The sequence below is a fragment of the Dendronephthya gigantea genome, unplaced genomic scaffold (assembly GCF_004324835.1).
Source record: "Dendronephthya gigantea isolate DGI-Jeju-01 unplaced genomic scaffold, DenGig_1.0 000034F, whole genome shotgun sequence".
NCBI classification, from domain to species: Eukaryota; Metazoa; Cnidaria; class Anthozoa; order Malacalcyonacea; family Nephtheidae; genus Dendronephthya; species Dendronephthya gigantea.
The window spans coordinates 1997696-2017391 of NW_021163044.1; the positions used below are offsets into that span (position 1 = coordinate 1997696).

At 38.7% G+C, this 19696-nt stretch overlaps 2 protein-coding genes across 2 annotated transcripts; both read left to right on the forward strand.

Moving 5' to 3' along the window:
- The first annotated feature begins 3 nt into the window (after positions 1-3).
- On the forward strand, positions 4-8225 carry LOC114525518 (protein kintoun-like). The gene is made up of 18 exons (XM_028546897.1): positions 4-141; positions 743-838; positions 946-1014; positions 1096-1226; positions 1536-1600; positions 1725-1789; positions 2038-2119; positions 2223-2293; positions 2578-2780; positions 2977-3037; positions 3155-3235; positions 3420-3906; positions 4062-4189; positions 4391-4609; positions 5762-5824; positions 6084-6291; positions 6637-6812; positions 7023-8225. The coding sequence occupies exons 1-18, from the start codon at positions 103-105 to the stop codon at positions 7668-7670; spliced, it is 2892 nt and encodes a 963-aa protein (XP_028402698.1). The 5' UTR covers positions 4-102; the 3' UTR covers positions 7671-8225.
- A 1132-nt stretch (positions 8226-9357) lies between these two features.
- LOC114525386 (serine/threonine-protein kinase Sgk1-like) lies at positions 9358-19379 on the forward strand. The gene is made up of 20 exons (XM_028546712.1): positions 9358-9704; positions 10961-11044; positions 11197-11269; positions 11706-11781; positions 11975-12083; positions 14922-14968; positions 15154-15211; positions 15393-15476; positions 15826-15888; positions 15982-16050; positions 16205-16248; positions 16527-16595; positions 16793-16829; positions 16940-17026; positions 17112-17207; positions 17667-17774; positions 17948-17998; positions 18258-18347; positions 18424-18481; positions 18598-19379. The coding sequence occupies exons 1-20, from the start codon at positions 9630-9632 to the stop codon at positions 18705-18707; spliced, it is 1488 nt and encodes a 495-aa protein (XP_028402513.1). The 5' UTR covers positions 9358-9629; the 3' UTR covers positions 18708-19379.
- Positions 19380-19696: the final 317 nt, after the last annotated feature.

A 19696-nucleotide genomic window follows, 5' to 3' on the forward strand; every position in this document is an offset into this window, starting at 1 on the left:
CAGAAAAAGTAACAAACAAAAACCAGTGTAAACAAATAGTATTTTTGCCAAATTAAAAGCAAAAAATACGGCGATCTAAAGAAGATTTATTCAGATTGCAGCATGGCAAATCAGGAAAGCCAGTTGAATATTACTGAGGAGGTACTTGATCCAAATAGCACGTTTAAAACAACTTGATTGTGTAAAATTTAACAGGATTAAAGTTTGCCTCGCTTCGAAACGATTACTTGCGCATCGTAAACATTTACACGTAGTTTTGGCATTAAAAAAAATTCATATTTTTTGTGATATTTTTACGTTCAGATCATATCGTAGATCGTATTGTAGATTGCATATTTAAATTGTATGGTAATTGTATAGACCAATGATATACGGTAATATATAAAGCAATTTACTACCTTTTCATCTAACCAATTTTGTGTGAACCAATTTTGCATAAACAGTAAGTAAATAATATGCAGGTATTACTTCTATAGCAAGGCAAATGGTATTATTTCCACCCACAAATAGTGATAGATCTTACTATCTTGGGTCTACAGGGAGACATTACAACCCCTACCCTAGAAAAAGTGCCCCCCCCCTCCTGCCTAGGGAAAGCAATGATTTTTAGACAAAAATTAAAGCAAACTGTGGTCATATCTTTAGGATATCATTAAGGGGGATCCTGTTATTGTTCATATGCTATATTTCATATTATGCCGTATTCATTTTTGGCCATTTTATAAAATTGTCATCAAAACAGGAATTGGAGAGATTTCAAAAGGCCATGAAAAATGAGGAATTTCGAAAGATGTTCAGTGAATATGCTCAAGAAATCTCCAATCCAGAAAATAAGAAGGTTTGTATATTTGAAATGCAACCAGTTGAGCCAGCATATGTTGTTCGGTCGAAATATCTCTGTGAACTTATTTGAATTAAAATTTTGCGTAAAAACCAATTCTTTAGAAATATGAAGAGGAAATTGCACAGCTTGAAGCTGAGAGAGGAATGGATGTGAAATTTATAAATCCACAGGTAGTTTGGATGTAACTACAAGTATTAGACAATGAAGCCTTTATGCAATCCATAACTTCACTTGTTAGTTGTATTCCACAGGATGGACTGGTTGTGAAGACATCGATTAAAAGCAATGCTGAAAACATGAAAGCTTTCATCAATATATGTCAGAGTGATGCTGTTACTAAGGCAACTTGTGAGGAAAGCAACAAAACTGTTGATGAAAGAAGGTAAGCTGGAAAATAATACTGTACTTCACACATTGCCAACTGTTCACTTCAGAGTCAATGTCTGTAAAAACAATATGATTTTGCAACCTCGCAAGCCAGGCTCTTTTACCTACGCTCCTCGCGGCCCACGCTGTGGCAAAGACCAGCCTTGACCAGAGTCTTTGCCGCAGCGTTGGCCGCGAGGAGCGTAGGTAAAAGAGCCTGGCTTGCGAGGTTGTATGATTCTGCAAATATAAAAATAACATTAACAGGTAAGATATAAAATCAATTACATGTTTTTTTATCTAATATATTATATTATATTTCTAGTGTCAAAGGACAGCAGTGGTCAATACCGTACAGTTTAAATCAACCTAGGGAAGATTTAGACAAAGGTATATACATGACAATGACTTAATTCTTCTTGTAGAAGCCGAAAAGCCATTGTAAAAGTAATATAAATGTTCATATATGATCAATTTACATTAATAGTTTCTAATTATCATTTGTCTCTCATAGCGGGAAAGAAATGTAAAGTTTATGATGTCATTTTTCATACAGAAACATATAAAATGGGACAAGAGGTATTAAACAGTGACATAGCCAGCCTGACAATTTTGTCCCGCTATGCTAATATTTTGGTGTTTGTTGACTGTGAAAACAATAAATTTCTAAAGAAATGAATACTGATATAAATACCATAACAACCTGGTGATTCTAAATTTAAAATGATAATGATGTTATGTAATTATCAAAAGGATCTATTGCATCAGTTGTCCCATAGCTTTTGGCAAAGATTGTAGTATATTACTATACATTGACTGTTTTCCAGGATCCTCGTTTTAAACAGCTTATTTTTGATACCGCGTTTGACGCAATTGAGAGAAATTGGAGTGTCAAAGTGGACAGAAAAAGTACGTAATATCGAGGTTTAATACAACTGGAGCTAGAACTAATGATTAGATTCCATGATTTTGGGTATAAAAATCCAGGCAATTTTCTCGTTTAACTGTTTAGATTTGAAATATCCGAAAATAAAATTCAAAGGAACGAAAACATCAAGCGTTATACGAACGGCTAATGACAAGGTATGTTTTCCTGGATCAGAGAATTTTCCAATCATCCTCCTGACGTACATATGTATTTGTCAACAGGAGTGAGAGCATTAGGTATATCTGCCGAAAAACGTAGTCACTTGACTCACTTCTCTAATTTATTAACACCGAAAATCTCATCACTACTCCAGGAAAAGAACTGAGCCAGTGAACTTTGCATTTAGTGAGATCTGTATATAAAGGACGTAGCTTTTCATTTCAGACATAATACAGTAGTAAGGTCATTCAAACACCTCTTTGAACGTCTTGATTTTTAGGGCGTAAAAACTAGCGGAGCAGACATTGAGATTGGGGGCAAAAAACTACCGTATCCGTATAAAGATAAGCCAATAGAATGTACAGAAAAGACGAATGAAGCGTCAAATGATATTGCCGATGATTCAATCGACCGTTCCTCTACACCAGAATATTCCATCGTGCATCGTGGACATTTGGATCTTCAGAACTTTACCAACGCAAGGTAATGAAGAATGATAGCTTCGCAGTAAGATTTTCATCGTTATTTCAACGAAAAATTACTCGTTTACCAGCTTGCCTTTGCGGTAATCTTAGTTAAAGTTATAGTCGAAATCCGTTAAGATAATTTGATGGTCTACTTTGAAGGTGTCCCATTAATCCGCTGCATGGAATCTTGTACGAATTACCTTTCTTTGCAGAGATTCAAGAACCAGTACCAGACCTCAGGAGTTGGTCGTAAATATAGAACTACCACTTTGTGTAAGTATTAAAATTTAGTGTGGAAATTTTAAAATAGAGGCCGCCATGAAATTAATTAAGAACGTGGTGTTCTCGTTTCAACCTGATCACGATTATAATTTTTGTTTTTTTGTACAGGCGACATCCTCAGGAGTTGATTTGGATATTTTTGAGAAGAAACTAATACTTGACAGTTCTGATCCCAAATATCATTTGGACGTATCCTTTTTTTCAGAAGCAGGATTCAGATGTTCCCTTGGATACACCATGTGTGTCCATTGCAATCCATTGCAAAGTTTTCGATCATTTGAGCCCACAGGTTTTCGGGTGTGCAAATTCACCCAATGGAAAATAGGCTAAAAATTCTATTCGTTGCTGTGTATATTACCTTGACCAATGTCAGGTAACTCTTCCATACCCTGTCAACGAAGACGAAGGACGCGCTCAGTTTGATAAAAGCAAGAGAAGACTCATCGTGACCTTGCCCGTAATACCTGCACCACCTGCCGTTCTAAACGGATACGCGGATAGCGAGGCTGCGGACACCAAAGGGAACGGCTTGGTGACTGAAATCGCTGACGGTGATCAAGACTGCAGCTCGCCTGTTGTGAGTGAGGGTGTAGCTTGTTCTGGTAATAGCGATAGTGTTGGTGACCACAGTGGTGGTAATGTTGATGAAGGGATTGGTGTTATTGGCGATGATGGTACCAGTACCAAGACTAGCGGTCATAATGGTGCCAGCAATTGTGAAATTATCGGTGATAAACGTGAAAGTGGTGGTTCTAAAAACATTGAAAATGGGTTAAACAATTTACAGGCTGATACTACAGACGTACTCCAGAGCGCTTGCACAGGTGCAAATGAAGAACAACGAACAAAAAGCAATTCAGGTGGGTCCATATTGCGATAGTTAACTAGATATGGGAGGGTAAGACTGATGGAATCTGGAAGAACAAAAACACCCATCACTCAGATGTGGTACTGCATACACAGATAGTGCAGGCAGCAAAGTTGAATTGTTTAATCAGTGTTTAATCTCGTATAGGTGTCACATGTCCGGTCTTCACGACTCCTCCGTATTCATTTCATCAAAATAATGAATGTGTCACTTTCGTTCTTCACGTTCCTAATGTTTCCCTGGATACCATGTCACTGGGATTTAATGGAAATAAGGTGAGAATGACTGATGGTAAATTACAATCGTGTCGGCGCCTTTTCCATCGACTAATTATATGGAAAGATGGCTTCAACTTTCGCTTAATGGTTTAAATCTATTGTCATTGGCATTTAAGTCCAGTTTCACCTCCATTTGTTATGATTCAGCACTCGTTCCAACTCACATCATGAAGGTTACAAATAGTTTATTTTTATTAGTGTTGTATTAACTTCCCTTCGACGTCCATCACGGCGACAGATTTTCTTTCCCCTGGCTACGCTTTACACGTTCAATTTCCGAACGAGTGTCTGATCGATTCCGAGAAATCAACTGTTGATTTAAACGAGACAAACTTGGTGGTGGTTCTGTACAAAAAGGAGAACTGTGTTGGAATGTGGCAATGGTGTATGATTGGTTCAGACGAATCCACACTACAGGTAGTGTCCCCTAAGTCATGTTTTTCCTCAACTTTCCCAATCGTTTATCCCCTTCCCCTCTCCCCCTCCCCCCTCCCCGTCAAGCTTCGTTTGGGCCACTTTATGTTTGTTCAAAGATTGTTTTAGTTTCGATGAGTTTAGTTTCGTCTAGTTTTCTTTAGTTTTGTCTGGTTTCATTGACTTAAGATTTCCTGCAAAGTATCATCACATCCTTTTCCTGTTTGTGCTTAAAATTATTATGTTTTTTTGCATTTTCCTTGTGCAAATATGAAGAAGTTTCGATATTAAACCGGTAAACAACTGGTTAAAATTTTGTTCACATGATAGGATCTGGGGCCGGCTGTATCAAGCCCGTTTAGCTTAAACGGTGGTTAAGTGAAAATTAAATAACACTCTTATATACATCTCTGTTGAATGAGTCAACCTGAATATTATGCACTAAATATGTAGTTGTAAACAGTATCTTTGTATTAAGGTTATAAACATTTAGTTTGCTTCTTGAATAAAACGATAGACTTGCTTTCTATTTTGAACTTAACCACCGTTTAAGCTAAACGGGCTTGATACAACCGGCCCCTGGCCTTTAGGCTTTACGTCTTAAAAGCTCGTTCACCCTAAAACTCAATGCGTGAGAGTTTGCAGTCACTTCATAACTATCAACTAAAAAGCAACAGTCTTAAGTATTGGCAACCGTTCGCACACTCAGGGTTGAAAGTTTTTTTAAAAAATTACAACCATGATTGAATTAGCCACGGATACGATTTTAATTTTCCTATAAACAATGCAACACCAGTTATGAGAATGGCCGAGCAATAATTGTCATACCAGCAACCGCATGAATGATCAGGCTGTGATAATGAGTAGATTATTCCTCTCTTATTCATTGATCCGAAACAGGCCACGAGACCCAAACAAAATAACATTATATAACAACAAAACTTCGCATAAAAATCACGATTTGGGCACCGTAGACGGCTCTTGCTTATCGTGGTTACGAATGTGATGTTTTGTGTATCCTCGGGCAATGCAAAATAAGGTTATAATACCAAGCCGGTGCAAGATTATTTGAAATATATGTGGATTTAAACATTTTATCGAATTGAAGTTGTTAGCCGTGATTTATAAGGTAACTTTCACCGTGGTTTGTTGCAGAAGAAATTGTTTTTGACCGAAGAGACTTTGAAAGATTCATTGAATGAAGTTAAAGATGAGTGGGTAAGCTAAACTTTAAGGCCCGTTTACCTTTGTGATTTTTGCTGCAATTTTTTGTGCGATTTCCTCCTTTTCATAGATGTGAACAAATGGATAAGTTACGGATGTGTGAATAAGGGTACTTATATATTAGACCATTAGTAACTTCCCACTCGTTCATATCCATCAAAAGAGGAAAATTGCACGAGAAATTGCAAGTGTAAATGGTCCTTTAAGGAGTCCAAACATCTTGAATCACAAATATTTATCTTTCACTTTGTAGCAGGTGAACGAACCAATCACTCTGAGGCACAAAATCGAAAGTTGCAGCGACGAGGAATCCGTGATTCGCGTCGACATCCGGCGGGAAAACAGCGCGGTCGTTGCCGAGGATATGGGAAATGTTTTGACAAATGTCGACGACATTTTGTTTAGCGAAGTTAAAGATGGTGGCAGCGATGCAGTGTCTGAGGATGCAGTGCAGTGCACAGGTATTCCGGGTCTAGTATCGAGCTTACGTGGTCCTGGGTACACGAGGGTGATAATCCCGGTCGGGTATTGTGACGCTTGGATATATCGCAGTCATAGTGGATGAATCTGGTGATGTTCAAAAACACACGCGGCACATTTTATAATAAGAAAAGAAGCATAGGGAGTATTTGAAAGAGTTTAGTTTTTGGCCAATTCAGTTTGAATTTCGTTGTGGTACTCTCATTAAATTACTTTTTTGGCTGTTTTCCATATACTTTGAAATAGCGCAATGGAAACTTGCCTAGTTTAATTTAGGAGTAGAAGTCGATTAAAACTACTTAATATCTCGTGTACCTATTTTGTAGACAACACCAGTGAGGATTTAAAGAGAGATACAGCGGACACAAAAAACGATCCAGTGATAGTGAATCATGCCGATCTTAAAGAGGTGGAAGTGATCGATGAGATTTATGATGACAATGATGTTCTGAACGAACCCACGAGACTTAGCACAGTGCAAGAAGACGATCTGGCGGATGAGGTAATTACACTTCCAATTTCTGAAGCGATTGATTCCTTTTGACGATTGTTTTAATGGTGTAAGAGCATCGATGTATGGGTGCACCCCCTACCCCGAGGTCCAGGCTCGGTCCTGTTCCTCATGCTCCTACACTGAGAATCTAAAACACATATCTTACATGCTATCCATATCCCAATTGATGACGCGGTCCTTTTAACCGACCTTTTTCAGGTGAAAAACGAAACTACGTCGGGCAATGCCGAATTGCAAAAAGCGCGTGCCATTAAGTGCCGGAAAAACCGTCGCCGACGTCGACGGAGTACGGGCAGCCACGATCAGTCGTCGTCGGTAAGCGAGGATGATGATGGGTCCACGAGACGCGGAAAACAGCGCGAAAAACACGCGAGACGTTCACGCATGTCGCGGTCACTTTCTTTCGGAAGCAGCGCAGACTCACACGATGATTATGATGCGGAACACAACGGACATCGTGTGCGATTCAATCCCGTGCCAGAAGTCCACGTGTTCAGTAATAGGGCCGACAAAAGGAAATGGAAAGAATTAAGGAAACAGCAATTACTAAATGGAAGCTCAGAATTGGAGAGAACCCAACGGGACAAAACGAACAATGACACGATTTGTAAATTGAAATCCTCGTTGAAAGACACTCGTTCCAGTGCCAGCTCAGATGATGGAAACGCTAAAGAATTGACTAAAGACATTATCGGTGATGGTGATGATCATGATATTGACGATAATCAAGATGGTAAGGATCAGAATGGCGATAATGATGATAATGAAGATGACATTGGTGGATCGTTTGTTAAAGTTGAAAAACCAGAGCTAACCAACCAGTTGATATTTGACTTAGACGATTGATTCTAAATTTCTTGTGATTCATACTGCGTTTGCAAATTTTTTTCAATGTGAATCGGTGGTTCAGTGAGAGAGTGTAGCTCTAACGCTCTAGCATGAAGCGACTATTGTGAACTTGAGAACTGTTCCACATGTTTTTTGGTCTGTGTAAATGCGGGTGAAACTAAGAAGCTAGTGTGTTTTAACTTTAGTTAACCAGCAGTGCAAGATTTTACTATTTTACGAAGGTGACGCAAGCACTATGGAATTGGCTTTTGATTGTGAAGTTGTCAAACTTTTTCGCTGCGATAAACGCAGAATTTTCAGTGAAATATTTTAAAAATGAGTTGAACGATACTGTCTAAAACTTAGCTTGGTCCCGTTTAATAGTGCTTGTCCTGGTTCCTAGCCTCTGCTCTCAGAAAATCAGCAGTACTAGGACGAAAATGTGTAAACTATGGTTGAGTCCTGACTGTCTGATACGAATCTGATTGTTTTTTACCCGATGTTAAAAAACATTTTTCGTCTTGAAGAGAAATGTAGCGAAGCTTATTTCTTATGAAATAAACGTCTGTGAAAACGGGAAGAGATGGATTAAACCGATATACACTCCCCCTCAGATAAATCTAGTGGACATGACGCAGCCCAGGGCAGGGCAGATTACTTTGCGTAATCCACCTACAGTACGTGCGAAAGAGTGATTAGCATAATATCCGGCCCACGCACAGTGGCCGGGGAAAGTGCTAAATTGCGTATTAATTACTGCCAGAAAACGATAACGAGATCTTTGACGGGTTTTATCAATTCCTTGCAAGGACGTTTCGTCTGTAAGTTAGCAGAATGCTGGCGAGATACCAAAGATTAATTCCTTTCCCCCAAACTCGAGGTACCTTTCAAGTCTTCAGTACGACGCATCATATTTGGGTACAGTTGCCCAGATGTAGCGATAACCAGCGTTATCGCTTGCGCTAAGGAAAGATAACGCGTAAAGAATTGTGCAAATGTCCACACGTATGTTGCAATACATTTAGTTTGAGATGAAAGTGGGCAAGCACATTGCGCAAACGACATACATGTCGCAATGCTAGTTCCCCACGCAGTTTTTGCTAGTGTTGAAGCATTTTTTGGCAGTCTTGGCGTTCCTTTAGTAAACACACGTGCCATTTTGGCTCTCACAGATGTGTGAAAACTAACACAACCGAACTAAAATTTCACATCCCTAAGCAAAATGCGTTGCGACCACGAATTAAGTCATTCAGTCTTCCTGTTTTGTTTAATTGCAAGAAACAATTGACGGTTAACTGGTGTATTTTTGTTTTCAGCGATTGACAAAATAGTTTTCATTTCCAAAATTTTGCATGTAATAAAAAAAAATTTGAAATACTTTGTTCATTACTTGTCAACAGGAAGCTTTTCTCCGGAAGTTACTCGTCTCATGGTTTGGTAGTTGGAGGATTAGCGATTTTCATCAGGTCTTACATCTTGTAGTGAAACAAAAGTGAAATGCGGTTGAGTATGTTTTAAATACCAACGTTTTTCGCTTTTGGGCTTCGAAGAAGTTAAATATACACTGGAAGTAGGGTAAATTGTTGATCAATAGTGGAAATTGATTAGACAATTTTGAAATGTACAAGAAATGAGTCATACTGGAAGTTGGTAACAGGCCAAAAGACCAAAGCGGATCTTCTCCCAACCGCGTGGTAAATATTCGATGTAAAATACATAAAATTGCTCTTGCGGGTTGTGGGCGAAGCTTTGCCGACATTAGTTAGCGAATATTTCGTTAGGAATACAGCAGTTGAAGCGTGTATTGCTGTATTTGTCGTATGCGGTTACACGGCAAGAAGATTCCTTCTTGTGTCGACGTTCACAGGCCACTCTGCAACGCTTGTTTACCAGCAGTTTGAGGAGTTATATTCGCATCACGACGAAGGAAGTTCACTGTGTATTTTCCTTAGCTGTTTCTGATTGCTGTGTAGTACTATGTCGGCAGCTCCTATTGGTGTGAGTGTACCCGACTCGGAAACCCTAAGCTCTGAGAAATCGAAGAAATTCACGGTAAGTGTGCTTTACATGGCATTATATTGTTTTTAATTAAAATAGACTCTAGTTGCCCCTCAATGGTTGTTTGTCTAGTTCAACTGATATATGTCTGTTTGGCTTTGCATGGGCTCAAAGCATAAATTCTCCGGATTTATTTAGTTTAGCAGGCCAACAGTAGCATGATAGCTTGCAAGTTATATGCCACACCGTTGTGCAAAAGCTTACTTTATAAGGATCTTGTAGGAAGAATATATTTGTTCTGTAATTTATTCATTTGCTGACATCTTCGTTTCTATTTTTCTATTATTAAATTGCCAGTGCTTGAAATTATGCCTAATGCCCTCCGATCGGCGGTAAAAACTCTTCCTAGTTTTCTTAATCAACGTATTATACCTGCGATTGCCGTCAAGGAAAGTGTAGAAGTATATTTCGTGCGATATTTATATCCAAACCACTTCCTCAATTTGAAGTGTTTTTTTGTAGTTGCATTTTGTTATTCAACTTGTTATGCTCGAACGCGATTTTGAGACAAAACAAGCAAGCTTTGCATCCCAATTATCCAAAGAACGGATTAACATGTAAATAGTTTGCTTAAAATTGCGTAATGGAAATTAAAAAACTCGCGTTTCGAAGCGAAAATTACTTAAATAGAAAATTTCAACCTGGGGTGTACAGCTTCGAGATGTCAGCTATAGCGAGCTTTCCTTGTTTAACATAAAATTTCCTATACATACGCGAACTTTTAATATCACTTTAATTGGCATATACAACGCGAAAACACACACAAATTTATCAAGGTTTTAGTCCAGTTGAGGTTTTCAACTTAAGCGAAATAGACTATCTTTCCATTGATGTTATTTTTCCATTTGATACTTGCAAGAGAATTCTCCACTGAACCGTACGAAGTCGCAAATTATCAGATGTTTTGACCAAATTTCCTAAATGTGTGAAAACTCTTTGTTTTAAGGGTCCTTCATATCTCTTTAGAATAACAAGCCATTCACGTTGTTTCATACAACAGGAATATCAATAGATGTATTTTTCAACTGTCCAAATCTTCTAGAAATATCTTACAGCATTACAAGGCAATATTTTGACATGTTTGTTTGAGTTTGAATGAACTCTCCAATAGCATTGAAGTGACTGCTTGTTTTTCCACCTGATATTTTTTTTCTTGAAGGAGAGGAAGGGAGGTGGGAAGAGGGGAAGCAGTTGCACACATCTAGATTACATGTGGCAATCACTAACATTTTTGGATATCTTCGTTATAGGTTTACAAACTTGTTGTTCAAGTTGGAAATAAAACATGGTTTTTGTTTCGTCGCTACAATGAGTTTCACACACTTTATGAAAAGGTGAGTTAGAATCCGTCAGAATCCAGTCCTGTCCTATAATTTTGTTATGTGAAATGTTTAGGAATGAAACACAACGTGAAATATTTGGTTAATTGAATATGCAAGCTTGTTTGGGCATGTTTTTAATGCTAAATGTATGGTTTATCATTCAGTTGAAGAAGAAGTACCCAGAACTGCATTTTAAATTGCCTGGAAAACGGATTCTTGGGAATAATTTTGATCCAGGTAAGCCTACCAACAAGTGGTTCAGAAAAATGGAAAATTCATTAGGAAGGTAGATGAACTGTTTTCATGGTGGTAAATTTGGTAAATTGTTAGTTTATTAGGATATGGTAGGTTTGATAAAGGTGGCTGGAACAATACATTACAACATATATTTAGATTTCTCATTCAGATTTTTTATTAAAATGGTATTTTTATTATGATTGTAGTTTTAACACAATTTTAGTTTTTTTTAAAGTATTTTACTTAGAGTGTACCATGTAGTATGGTTGCTTTGTAGTATGGTTTTAGTTTTGAAGGTTGGTAGTTTTGACGAAATGGTTGTTTGGGTAGGAATGGTACCTTGGGAAACAGTCAAGATGGTGTTTAAGATAGTAGAAGGTATCTTAAAGGGGGAATATATATTCTTTCTGAACAGTTCATTGAAATCTCAATTTAGAATTCATCCGGGCACGAAGAGAAGGCCTCAATGACTTTGTCACAAAACTTTTGGCCATACCAGGGATAACAGACCAGTAAGTTTGAACAACATTTTGTACCCAAAAATAAATGGGGCAGTCCTATACTCTAAATTTGATCCTCTAACATAATATTCACCTGGTATTCTATAATTGTACCACCATTTCCCCAACCCACATGCTACCTCATGTGTGTGAAATTTTGCCAAATGCAACTTGTTTATGGGTTTTTTACTTCCATTTTTTTAAGCCCACTTGTTCGTGACTTTCTGTCTATCGACAATCCTCGGAATGCGTCCGTTCACGAGGAAGATGAGACCGAAGCAAATGGAATGAACCATGAAAATTCAGAATCCTTGGTGAGTTTCTGTTCGTTCCAAAGTTCACAATCTCTATTTCGTATGCAAAACAAAGAAAGTAGGGATTAAGTAGAGATCAGGCTTAAAAACGTTGTTTATGTTGGGATTAAGAGGAACGATTACAGCTTCGGGGGTTTCAATCTTTCCGAATCAATCCGCTCTGTGTGCAATTCCCATGTATTTTTTTCGTATATTGTTTGCCGATTGAGTTCGCTAGTTTGCAGTCTGAACTGCTATGTATCCAAATTATGTTCGCGCTTGGAACTTATCGTTCAACTAGGACCGGAAGAGCTAAACTCTGCAGCACATCAAAACATCCAGCCGTTCAATTTTTTATATGCCAATTTGATTGCGTAGTCACAACAGAACTGTATTCGGGAAAAACAGTCAGATTTCTAACTTCACAAATTTGTGGATCAGCCGTCCTGGAAAGTGGCTGTTTCCTGTTTTTCAAAACCATAAACTTTTAAACTACTTGGTCACCTTGGGTGAATTTTAAAACGTCTAATCTTCGCTATACAGTATCTCATGATTGATCTGCAATTTTATGCTCTTTAAATTCTGGGCTGGCTTTTTGCCACGAACCGTGAAAGAAATCTTCACCTAACTGCATTGCGTGCAGGTGTAGTTTTCACTCCCAGGGAGTAGAAGTACCAGCTACATTTTGTGTACTGAGGTGTAGTTCTCACACCCAGGAAGTAGAACTACCAACTGCATTTTGTGTACAGAGGTGTAGTTTTCACACTTAGGGAGCAGAACTACCAACTACATTTTGTGCTGGTGTTTGAATCGACACTAAAATACCCGATTTTGAGTTACTAACTCCGTCGCAAACAATAATCGTAAAATTGTTAACCACTCTTCGAGAGACAACCCGCTCTAGAAATACAGTATTGTAAGCTTCAAGCGATGCATGCTCTCCCTGATATTCCGTTCGAAGGATCGAAGGGTCTATATTTCCGCTCAGTGTCCACACCCGGAGCGGATTACTGTAATGCTCGAGAGCATGATTATTGTATATCAAAGTCCTGTCTTGCCAAGCACGCGGAAATGGCTGCACTAAATCCAATATCAGTAAGAGTTTCCTGTCTATACATACGATGTTCCGTAAATTTCCATCAAACCGGCCGCTTGATTATATTGCTCGATTAGCGGGATGGTTTCGGGTGAGCCGAAATCATCGCTTTCTTCCTGCCGCAGCCTCATTGCAAACAAGACCGGCCACAGGCCTTTTTGAAGATATTGAAATGAAATATAGCTACGTATAGTATAGTGGTAGTTGAATTACCTGTACTGTGGTGTATGAAAAATATCCGTCACATTGTAAGAGCCTCTTGAAATATGTCGGACATTTACGCCGTAAAAATCATCATGTTGATGCAAGTTGTTAAAAACAGGAGTGAACAATGTTGTGCTGCGCCCTGTGAACAGTATTGTTAACAATGTTGTTGAAGCTTGTTGAATCATCAATGTTGTTGCAATTGTTCCAATTACAACATTGCATCCTGGTTGCAACAACATTGATGATTGAACAAGCTTTAACAATATTGTTAACAATACTGTTCCCAGGGTGCAGCACAACATTGTTCACTCCTGATGCGACAACCTGATCAATTTCTGGCTATTGACCGGCATTGCCCCCTACCATATCTGTACAGCGGTTCCTATATAAGGTAGTGGGTACCCCCTCTCCTAATCCCCCTTCCCCTCTCCTAATCCCCCTCCCCCGCTCCGTTGGCCCACCATATAAAAACGATCCAAACCCATTCCCACACCGCAGTAAACCACTTGCCTCGTGTTCTTGGGAATAAAGCAAGCTGCAACCGTGAAGCGTGTTATAATGAAAATCACACCAAGTCTCGTCGTCGATTTCCGGATATTTCTGCTGACCGTATCTGATACTTTTACGGTGGATTTCGCGATTGACAGTGAAGTCTCCCATCAAAATATTTGCATGCTTTCTTTTCGTTTTTCATGAAATATAAAAACATAAAAATATTTTGCAAGCGAACTACATTTTCGCAAGTAAAAATCCTGGTTTCACAATTGATATTCTCGAGTAAAAAAACCACAACATATTAATGGTATGCTGATGACAACGGCCGAATATTCGGTGTAGTACCTGCATTCGTACTTATACATTTACAAATTCCATTTCTTCCCAATTATGGCCATGTCTTTCACACGCCGTTGTACCTTTTAATCCCCTAATAACCATATAAAGCCTTGTTGATGTTCTGTGGAAAATGTTATTCTGAACGTCGGTTTCAAACCGCCAACGACCACGCAAAGTTTCGTGGAAACATGTTCTTAAAAACTTGCTTGAAAAGTAGTATATTGTACATGCTTGATCTGAGATCGTAAGGAACGGCGAATATTTGCTGGCTGACGTGACTGTTGGAATCTTTGATTATCGCACGCATGAAAGTGTGAACGAATTTCAGTAAAAGACGAAAACACTTTAAAAGCTGACGTCACATTCCGCATTTTTGACATGCCCACATTGAAGGCAACACACTTACGAATGATCGCATTCGACAGCCAATTAACCGACCATCATGTAAACATGTTGAACAACACGATCAGGAAAACCGCATTTTCGTTTTCCTTTTGCAAGTTTCGAATCAAACCATTCATGTAGAGGTGAGAGCTTGCCGCGGCGAAAAATATCCACTTGTTTTTTGTACGTGAACCTTTAAAACTGTACATAAATATCTTGTTCCACTGGCCTACCGCTGTTCAATTCTCTTTATCGTATTAAGCCTTCTTGTTGAACTGTTTTGCTGAAATTTTCAAAATCATTCATGCGTTGCTCAATCATTATATCTTCAATTTTAGGCTAAGGATCTCGATAAGATGGATTTAGGTGGCACAATGAATCCGAAGTATGAACAAACGTCTAATTTTTATAATGATTTTTTTGTCGAGGGACATTAATTCACACGCAAAGTGTCTTCACAATAACAAATCCGAGAAAGTTAGAAGAATTGTGGGCTTCATCAACACCACCTTGATTCGTTATCAAGCACTTAACTAGCGCTTCAAAATACTTCATTTCTCTTCCATTTAGAGCCAAACCGAACGATTTCGACTTCCTAAAGGTGATTGGTAAAGGAAGCTTTGGCAAGGTAATGTTCACGTTCGATTACAGCTCGAGATATACTGTTAGATATAAATACTGTTATCAACGTATAATTTGTCGTTGTTTCGTCGCATCGTTTTGCCTTTAAAATACGCGAGACAATAACGGACTTTATTTAGCGCGGGGTTTTTGTATAAACTAGTTTCAACAGCTGTTGTGTATTTTAGGTCTTTCTCGCAAAACACAAACAAGAGGACAAAGTCTACGCCGTGAAAGTTTTAACAAAGGCCGCAATAAGAAAACGTAATGAGGTGCGTGGGATAATCCGACCACATTTGTATAAATAGCTGTGAAAATAATGAAATTTGGGCCTTAGATTCTTTCGTATCATTCGAGGACTATACAACCTTCTTGCCCAAGTCAATTTATGATTCACTATTTCTGCTCAAATTATGTCGGTCAGCTGATAAATAAAGATGTTGAAGTACAATTTGCTTTCCTTTCTCCACCTTTCTAAACCAATCCAGTGTAAAAATTATAAAAGCAGATCAAAACCACTGACTGCTGTATGACAATATGACAGTATGCTCTGCATATTGTTATGACCAGAGCTAAGAACGTGTTATGGATTTTTTATGGATAACTTCGAATGTGTTTCAGGCGAAGCATATTATGGCAGAAAGAAATGTCCTGTTAAAGAATCTCTCTCATCCCTTCCTTGTTGTGAGTAACTTTTTCAACCCTATTCATGACTTAAAGCTGTATATTTCTATGTCTATTTCTCCGCCTTTGACTGATTTTTTTTCCTCTTCTCAGGGACTACATTACTCTTTCCAAACACACGACAAGCTGTATTTCGTTTTGGATTACGTCAATGGAGGCGAGGTTTGTATTTCAGCATGATTGCCGACTGCCTAATCGTAGAAACGACCGTGGTCTGTCTTTTGGTAACATGTTGCAACCTTTAAGACCTTAACCTTTGTTATGTATAGAAGACAAAATATAGATTGAAAATTGATGCACTCTTCCACTTTTCTAGTTGTTTTTTCACCTTCAACGAGAACGATATTTCCCCGAATCAAGGTAAGGTATCTCTACTTTATAAAGTACTGTCTGCCCGCGGTATATTGGCTTTTCATCACGATGCCTGGCCTGCATTATCTCCCAAGTGATCTCATTGGATATCTGGAAGAAGAACCTCTGCTTGGCACATTGGCACTTCACGTCAAATTCGGCTATCTGTGCATTCACTTGCTAGACAAATATATTCTCACTCCAGTTATATAGTTATACGCAGTTCTTACTACAGTTAAATATATACAGTCCTCTGTGATAGCTAAGTGCTTTATTCTCACTTTTAGAGCAAGATTTTATGCCGCTGAAATTGCATCAGCTATTGGCTATCTCCATTCTTTGTTAATCATATACAGGTTAGAAAAACTTGTAGTTCACTTTCATAGCGGAATAGGAGTTTTCATGTGACGACTATGGACCATTCCACTTCCAAAATAATTTAAAACAGAGAAAATTCGTCAGTTCAGCTGGAAATCAGTTTAAATTTAGTATAAATGGCAGTTGTCGATTGAGCAACAATATTATTATACTAAACGATCTGTTATTCCTGTAGGGACCTGAAACCTGAAAATATTCTGTTGGACCAAAAGGTAAATAAGCTTGAGTCTTTGTTTAAATTCATTTGCAGTCGATTCGACTCATGAAAAGTTCGACGTCTAACGTCACAACGTGTCAATCACGATTCATCGATCCGTTCTAGGGCCATGTTGTATTGACAGATTTTGGTCTGTGTAAAGAAGGTATTGCAGACTACGGAACTACTTCCACGTTTTGTGGTACTCCAGAGGTACGTAATTACTCTACCCAACACTAACGAGGTCATGCCCTTGTGTGTATCACGTCAATAGTTGATATTTTCCTGTTTAATAAAGTACCTCGCACCAGAGGTGTTGAAGAAACAAGAGTACGACAAATCCGTTGACTGGTGGTGCCTTGGAGCTGTTACCTATGAAATGATGTACGGATTGGTGAGTTGGCTGAGATTATAAGTAAATTTATGGGCAGTTTCCATATTAACAGTCTGATCACCAATGTTAATCTTCACCAGCTTAATCCTCACCTTAGTCCAAACACTGAAACTCCTCCTCACCGCGAGCTTTATCTAGTAACATATTTCAAACCCTAATCCTGACCCTTAAATCCAAACGCTAATCCTCTGTCGTAATTTCTGGGAATTAGTTTGGAAAGCCGCCCAAACTTAGAGTGGGAATTAAACACTGATTAAGGCACCTTATTTCTTACCGTTTCCCTGAACCTCATTAAAAAAGGTATCGAAATTGTGTTTGAACTATAAATGCTTGATAAACTTTGAGGTAGCTTTTAAGCTGGGCTTGAGTCAAGACCCTCGCTATCGAGTGGCAGATTGGAGTGCATCGGGGAAGAATTGTTTCCAGTAGGGAATAATTGTTTTCCTTCTTTCGTTTTAGCCACCTTTCTACAGCAGAGATACGGCTGAAATGTACGACAACATTTTGTATAAGCCGCTGAGGTTACGAACTAACATTTCACAAAGTGCACGGAGCCTACTAGAGGGGGTAAGTCGTGACTTCGTGGCTTGTTTATTCTAATGTATTTCACAGAGTGGCGAGGGGCGATATACTTCTATGACCTTCCCCTTGGGATTGAAGGGGGGACAGTCGATGAATCCAAAACGAGATTGGAAATTACAAGAAAATTAAGGTTTCAGTTTTTTTGTTTTTTATGAAAGCTATTGCAGAAAGATCGAGCGAAGCGTCTAGGCGCACAAGAAGGAGATTTTGTAAGTATTAAACTCGGAAGACCTTGGTGTTTGAATAATATCATTTGTAATTTTATACTCGTGCCAACTATCTGTGGGTAACCACTAACCAACCATTCATCTGTGGGTAACCACTGACCAACCATTCATCTGTGGGTAACCACTAACCAACCATTCATCTGTGGGTAACCACTGACCAACCATTTTCTTGTGCAAAGTAGAAGTTAGTGTCAACATCAAACTTTTCTGCTAACTTGAAGAAAATGCTTTTCTCTTTTAGGAAGAGATAAGAAACCATTCATTTTTCCGAACGATAGATTGGGAAGCCCTTTACAATCGAGAAATCGATCCTCCATATAACCCCAATGTGGTAAGATTGCACTTTTATGTTCCTTCTTTGATGGATTTACTGTGGCCTGACTTTTTGTTTTTGTTTATTACACCAGAGTGGACATATGGACTTGAAACATTTTGACCCAGAATTTGTGCGGGAACCCGTGCCACGTGAGTACTTTTGCCAGCGATCACTGGCTTATATTGACGTCCAATCGTCTAGTTTTCCTTCTTCAACAAACAAAAAGGGCGCTCTCAATAAAACCCATCATTTTTCCATTTTTTAGAATCGGTTGGAAAATCTCAGAACTCGAATATTTGCTGCAGTGTCGGAGACCCCGACGACGCTTTCCTAGGCTTCACGTACGTACCACCCTCGGAGGATCTAGCGGAATAACTGTACACGTAGGACCTCACTTCACCCATAGCGAGGTCCTAAATTAACCCTATGTACTCGGCCGGATCCATAACGGATCTTGCATATCCTTTAATCATTCAGTATTTTGATTCGCGTGATACGGTCATCTAAATTTGCGGGCGCAACGGTGAGGTGCGTGCAGGTTACAGCCCGAACGAACATTTTGCCCGCAAGGAGCTGGTGATAATTTTGGTAGAGGTTTCATTAAGCGTTATCTAGGCGTTCGAAATGGTGCTACTCATGCAACAAAAGTCATTATTAAAAATATTGCTTAACCAAGCGAAGAAAACGTGACTTAAAAGAAATGAAGAATTTTGCCGATTGCTAATCTTCATATCAGTTGTGTGCCAACATTATCTCTGACCCGCGGTAACACTTAACGAGGCCCTCCTCTCCTAATTGACGAATTCTGCCGTTTTAAAGAGCGAACGATGTAAAAGCCAGCACAAATGTATTTTTTGTGCGAAATTTTAACGTCGGGACGCAGTTTGATAATAATATTGTAAGTGTTTAGATAAGCCGAGCGATTTGCTCGCTATTTAAAAGTAATTTGCAATCGGTTCTCTTGTTCACGGTCTGATTGTACTTTTATTGTTCACCTGATACTAATAAAATTCCTAGTGTAACAAATAGTAACGCTTTGGTCGGCCATTGTTAAATTACCTTCTATAGGCACTTCCAGCGGGTTTTAGTGCAATTTTCCCCTAGATATTAAAAGTCAAATACTTATAAATGGTCTGATATATAAGATCCCTTATATAAGGAATCATCGAGTTGAAATATTATAAGGAATCGAGTAGATCATCTGTCAACTCTCTAGAGGCCTTTAGGCAGCCTCGTACCCAGGCGCTTTAGTGGAAAGACGTATAACGTTGCATTCAGCTATTATATATAGGTCAGTTGGTAAAAATTATTCGCGGTACCTGGTTCTAGAGTTTTAGAGTTTTATTAAAATTGCTTCACGACAC

Bases quoted from the DNA above. Each gene is read 5' to 3' on its own strand.
- LOC114525386 (XM_028546712.1), top strand. From the start codon at position 9,630: ATGTCGGCAGCTCCTATTGGTGTGAGTGTACCCGACTCGGAAACCCTA. The intron at 17,208-17,666 runs GTGAGTTGGCTG...CTTTCGTTTTAG, and splicing joins ATGAAATGATGTACGGATTG to CCACCTTTCTACAGCAGAGA. The intron at 17,775-17,947 runs GTAAGTCGTGAC...TTTTTATGAAAG, and splicing joins CACGGAGCCTACTAGAGGGG to CTATTGCAGAAAGATCGAGC.
- LOC114525518 (XM_028546897.1), top strand. From the start codon at position 103: ATGGCAAATCAGGAAAGCCAGTTGAATATTACTGAGGAG. The intron at 142-742 runs GTACTTGATCCA...TCATCAAAACAG, and splicing joins AGTTGAATATTACTGAGGAG to GAATTGGAGAGATTTCAAAA. The intron at 1,790-2,037 runs GTATTAAACAGT...ACTGTTTTCCAG, and splicing joins CATATAAAATGGGACAAGAG to GATCCTCGTTTTAAACAGCT.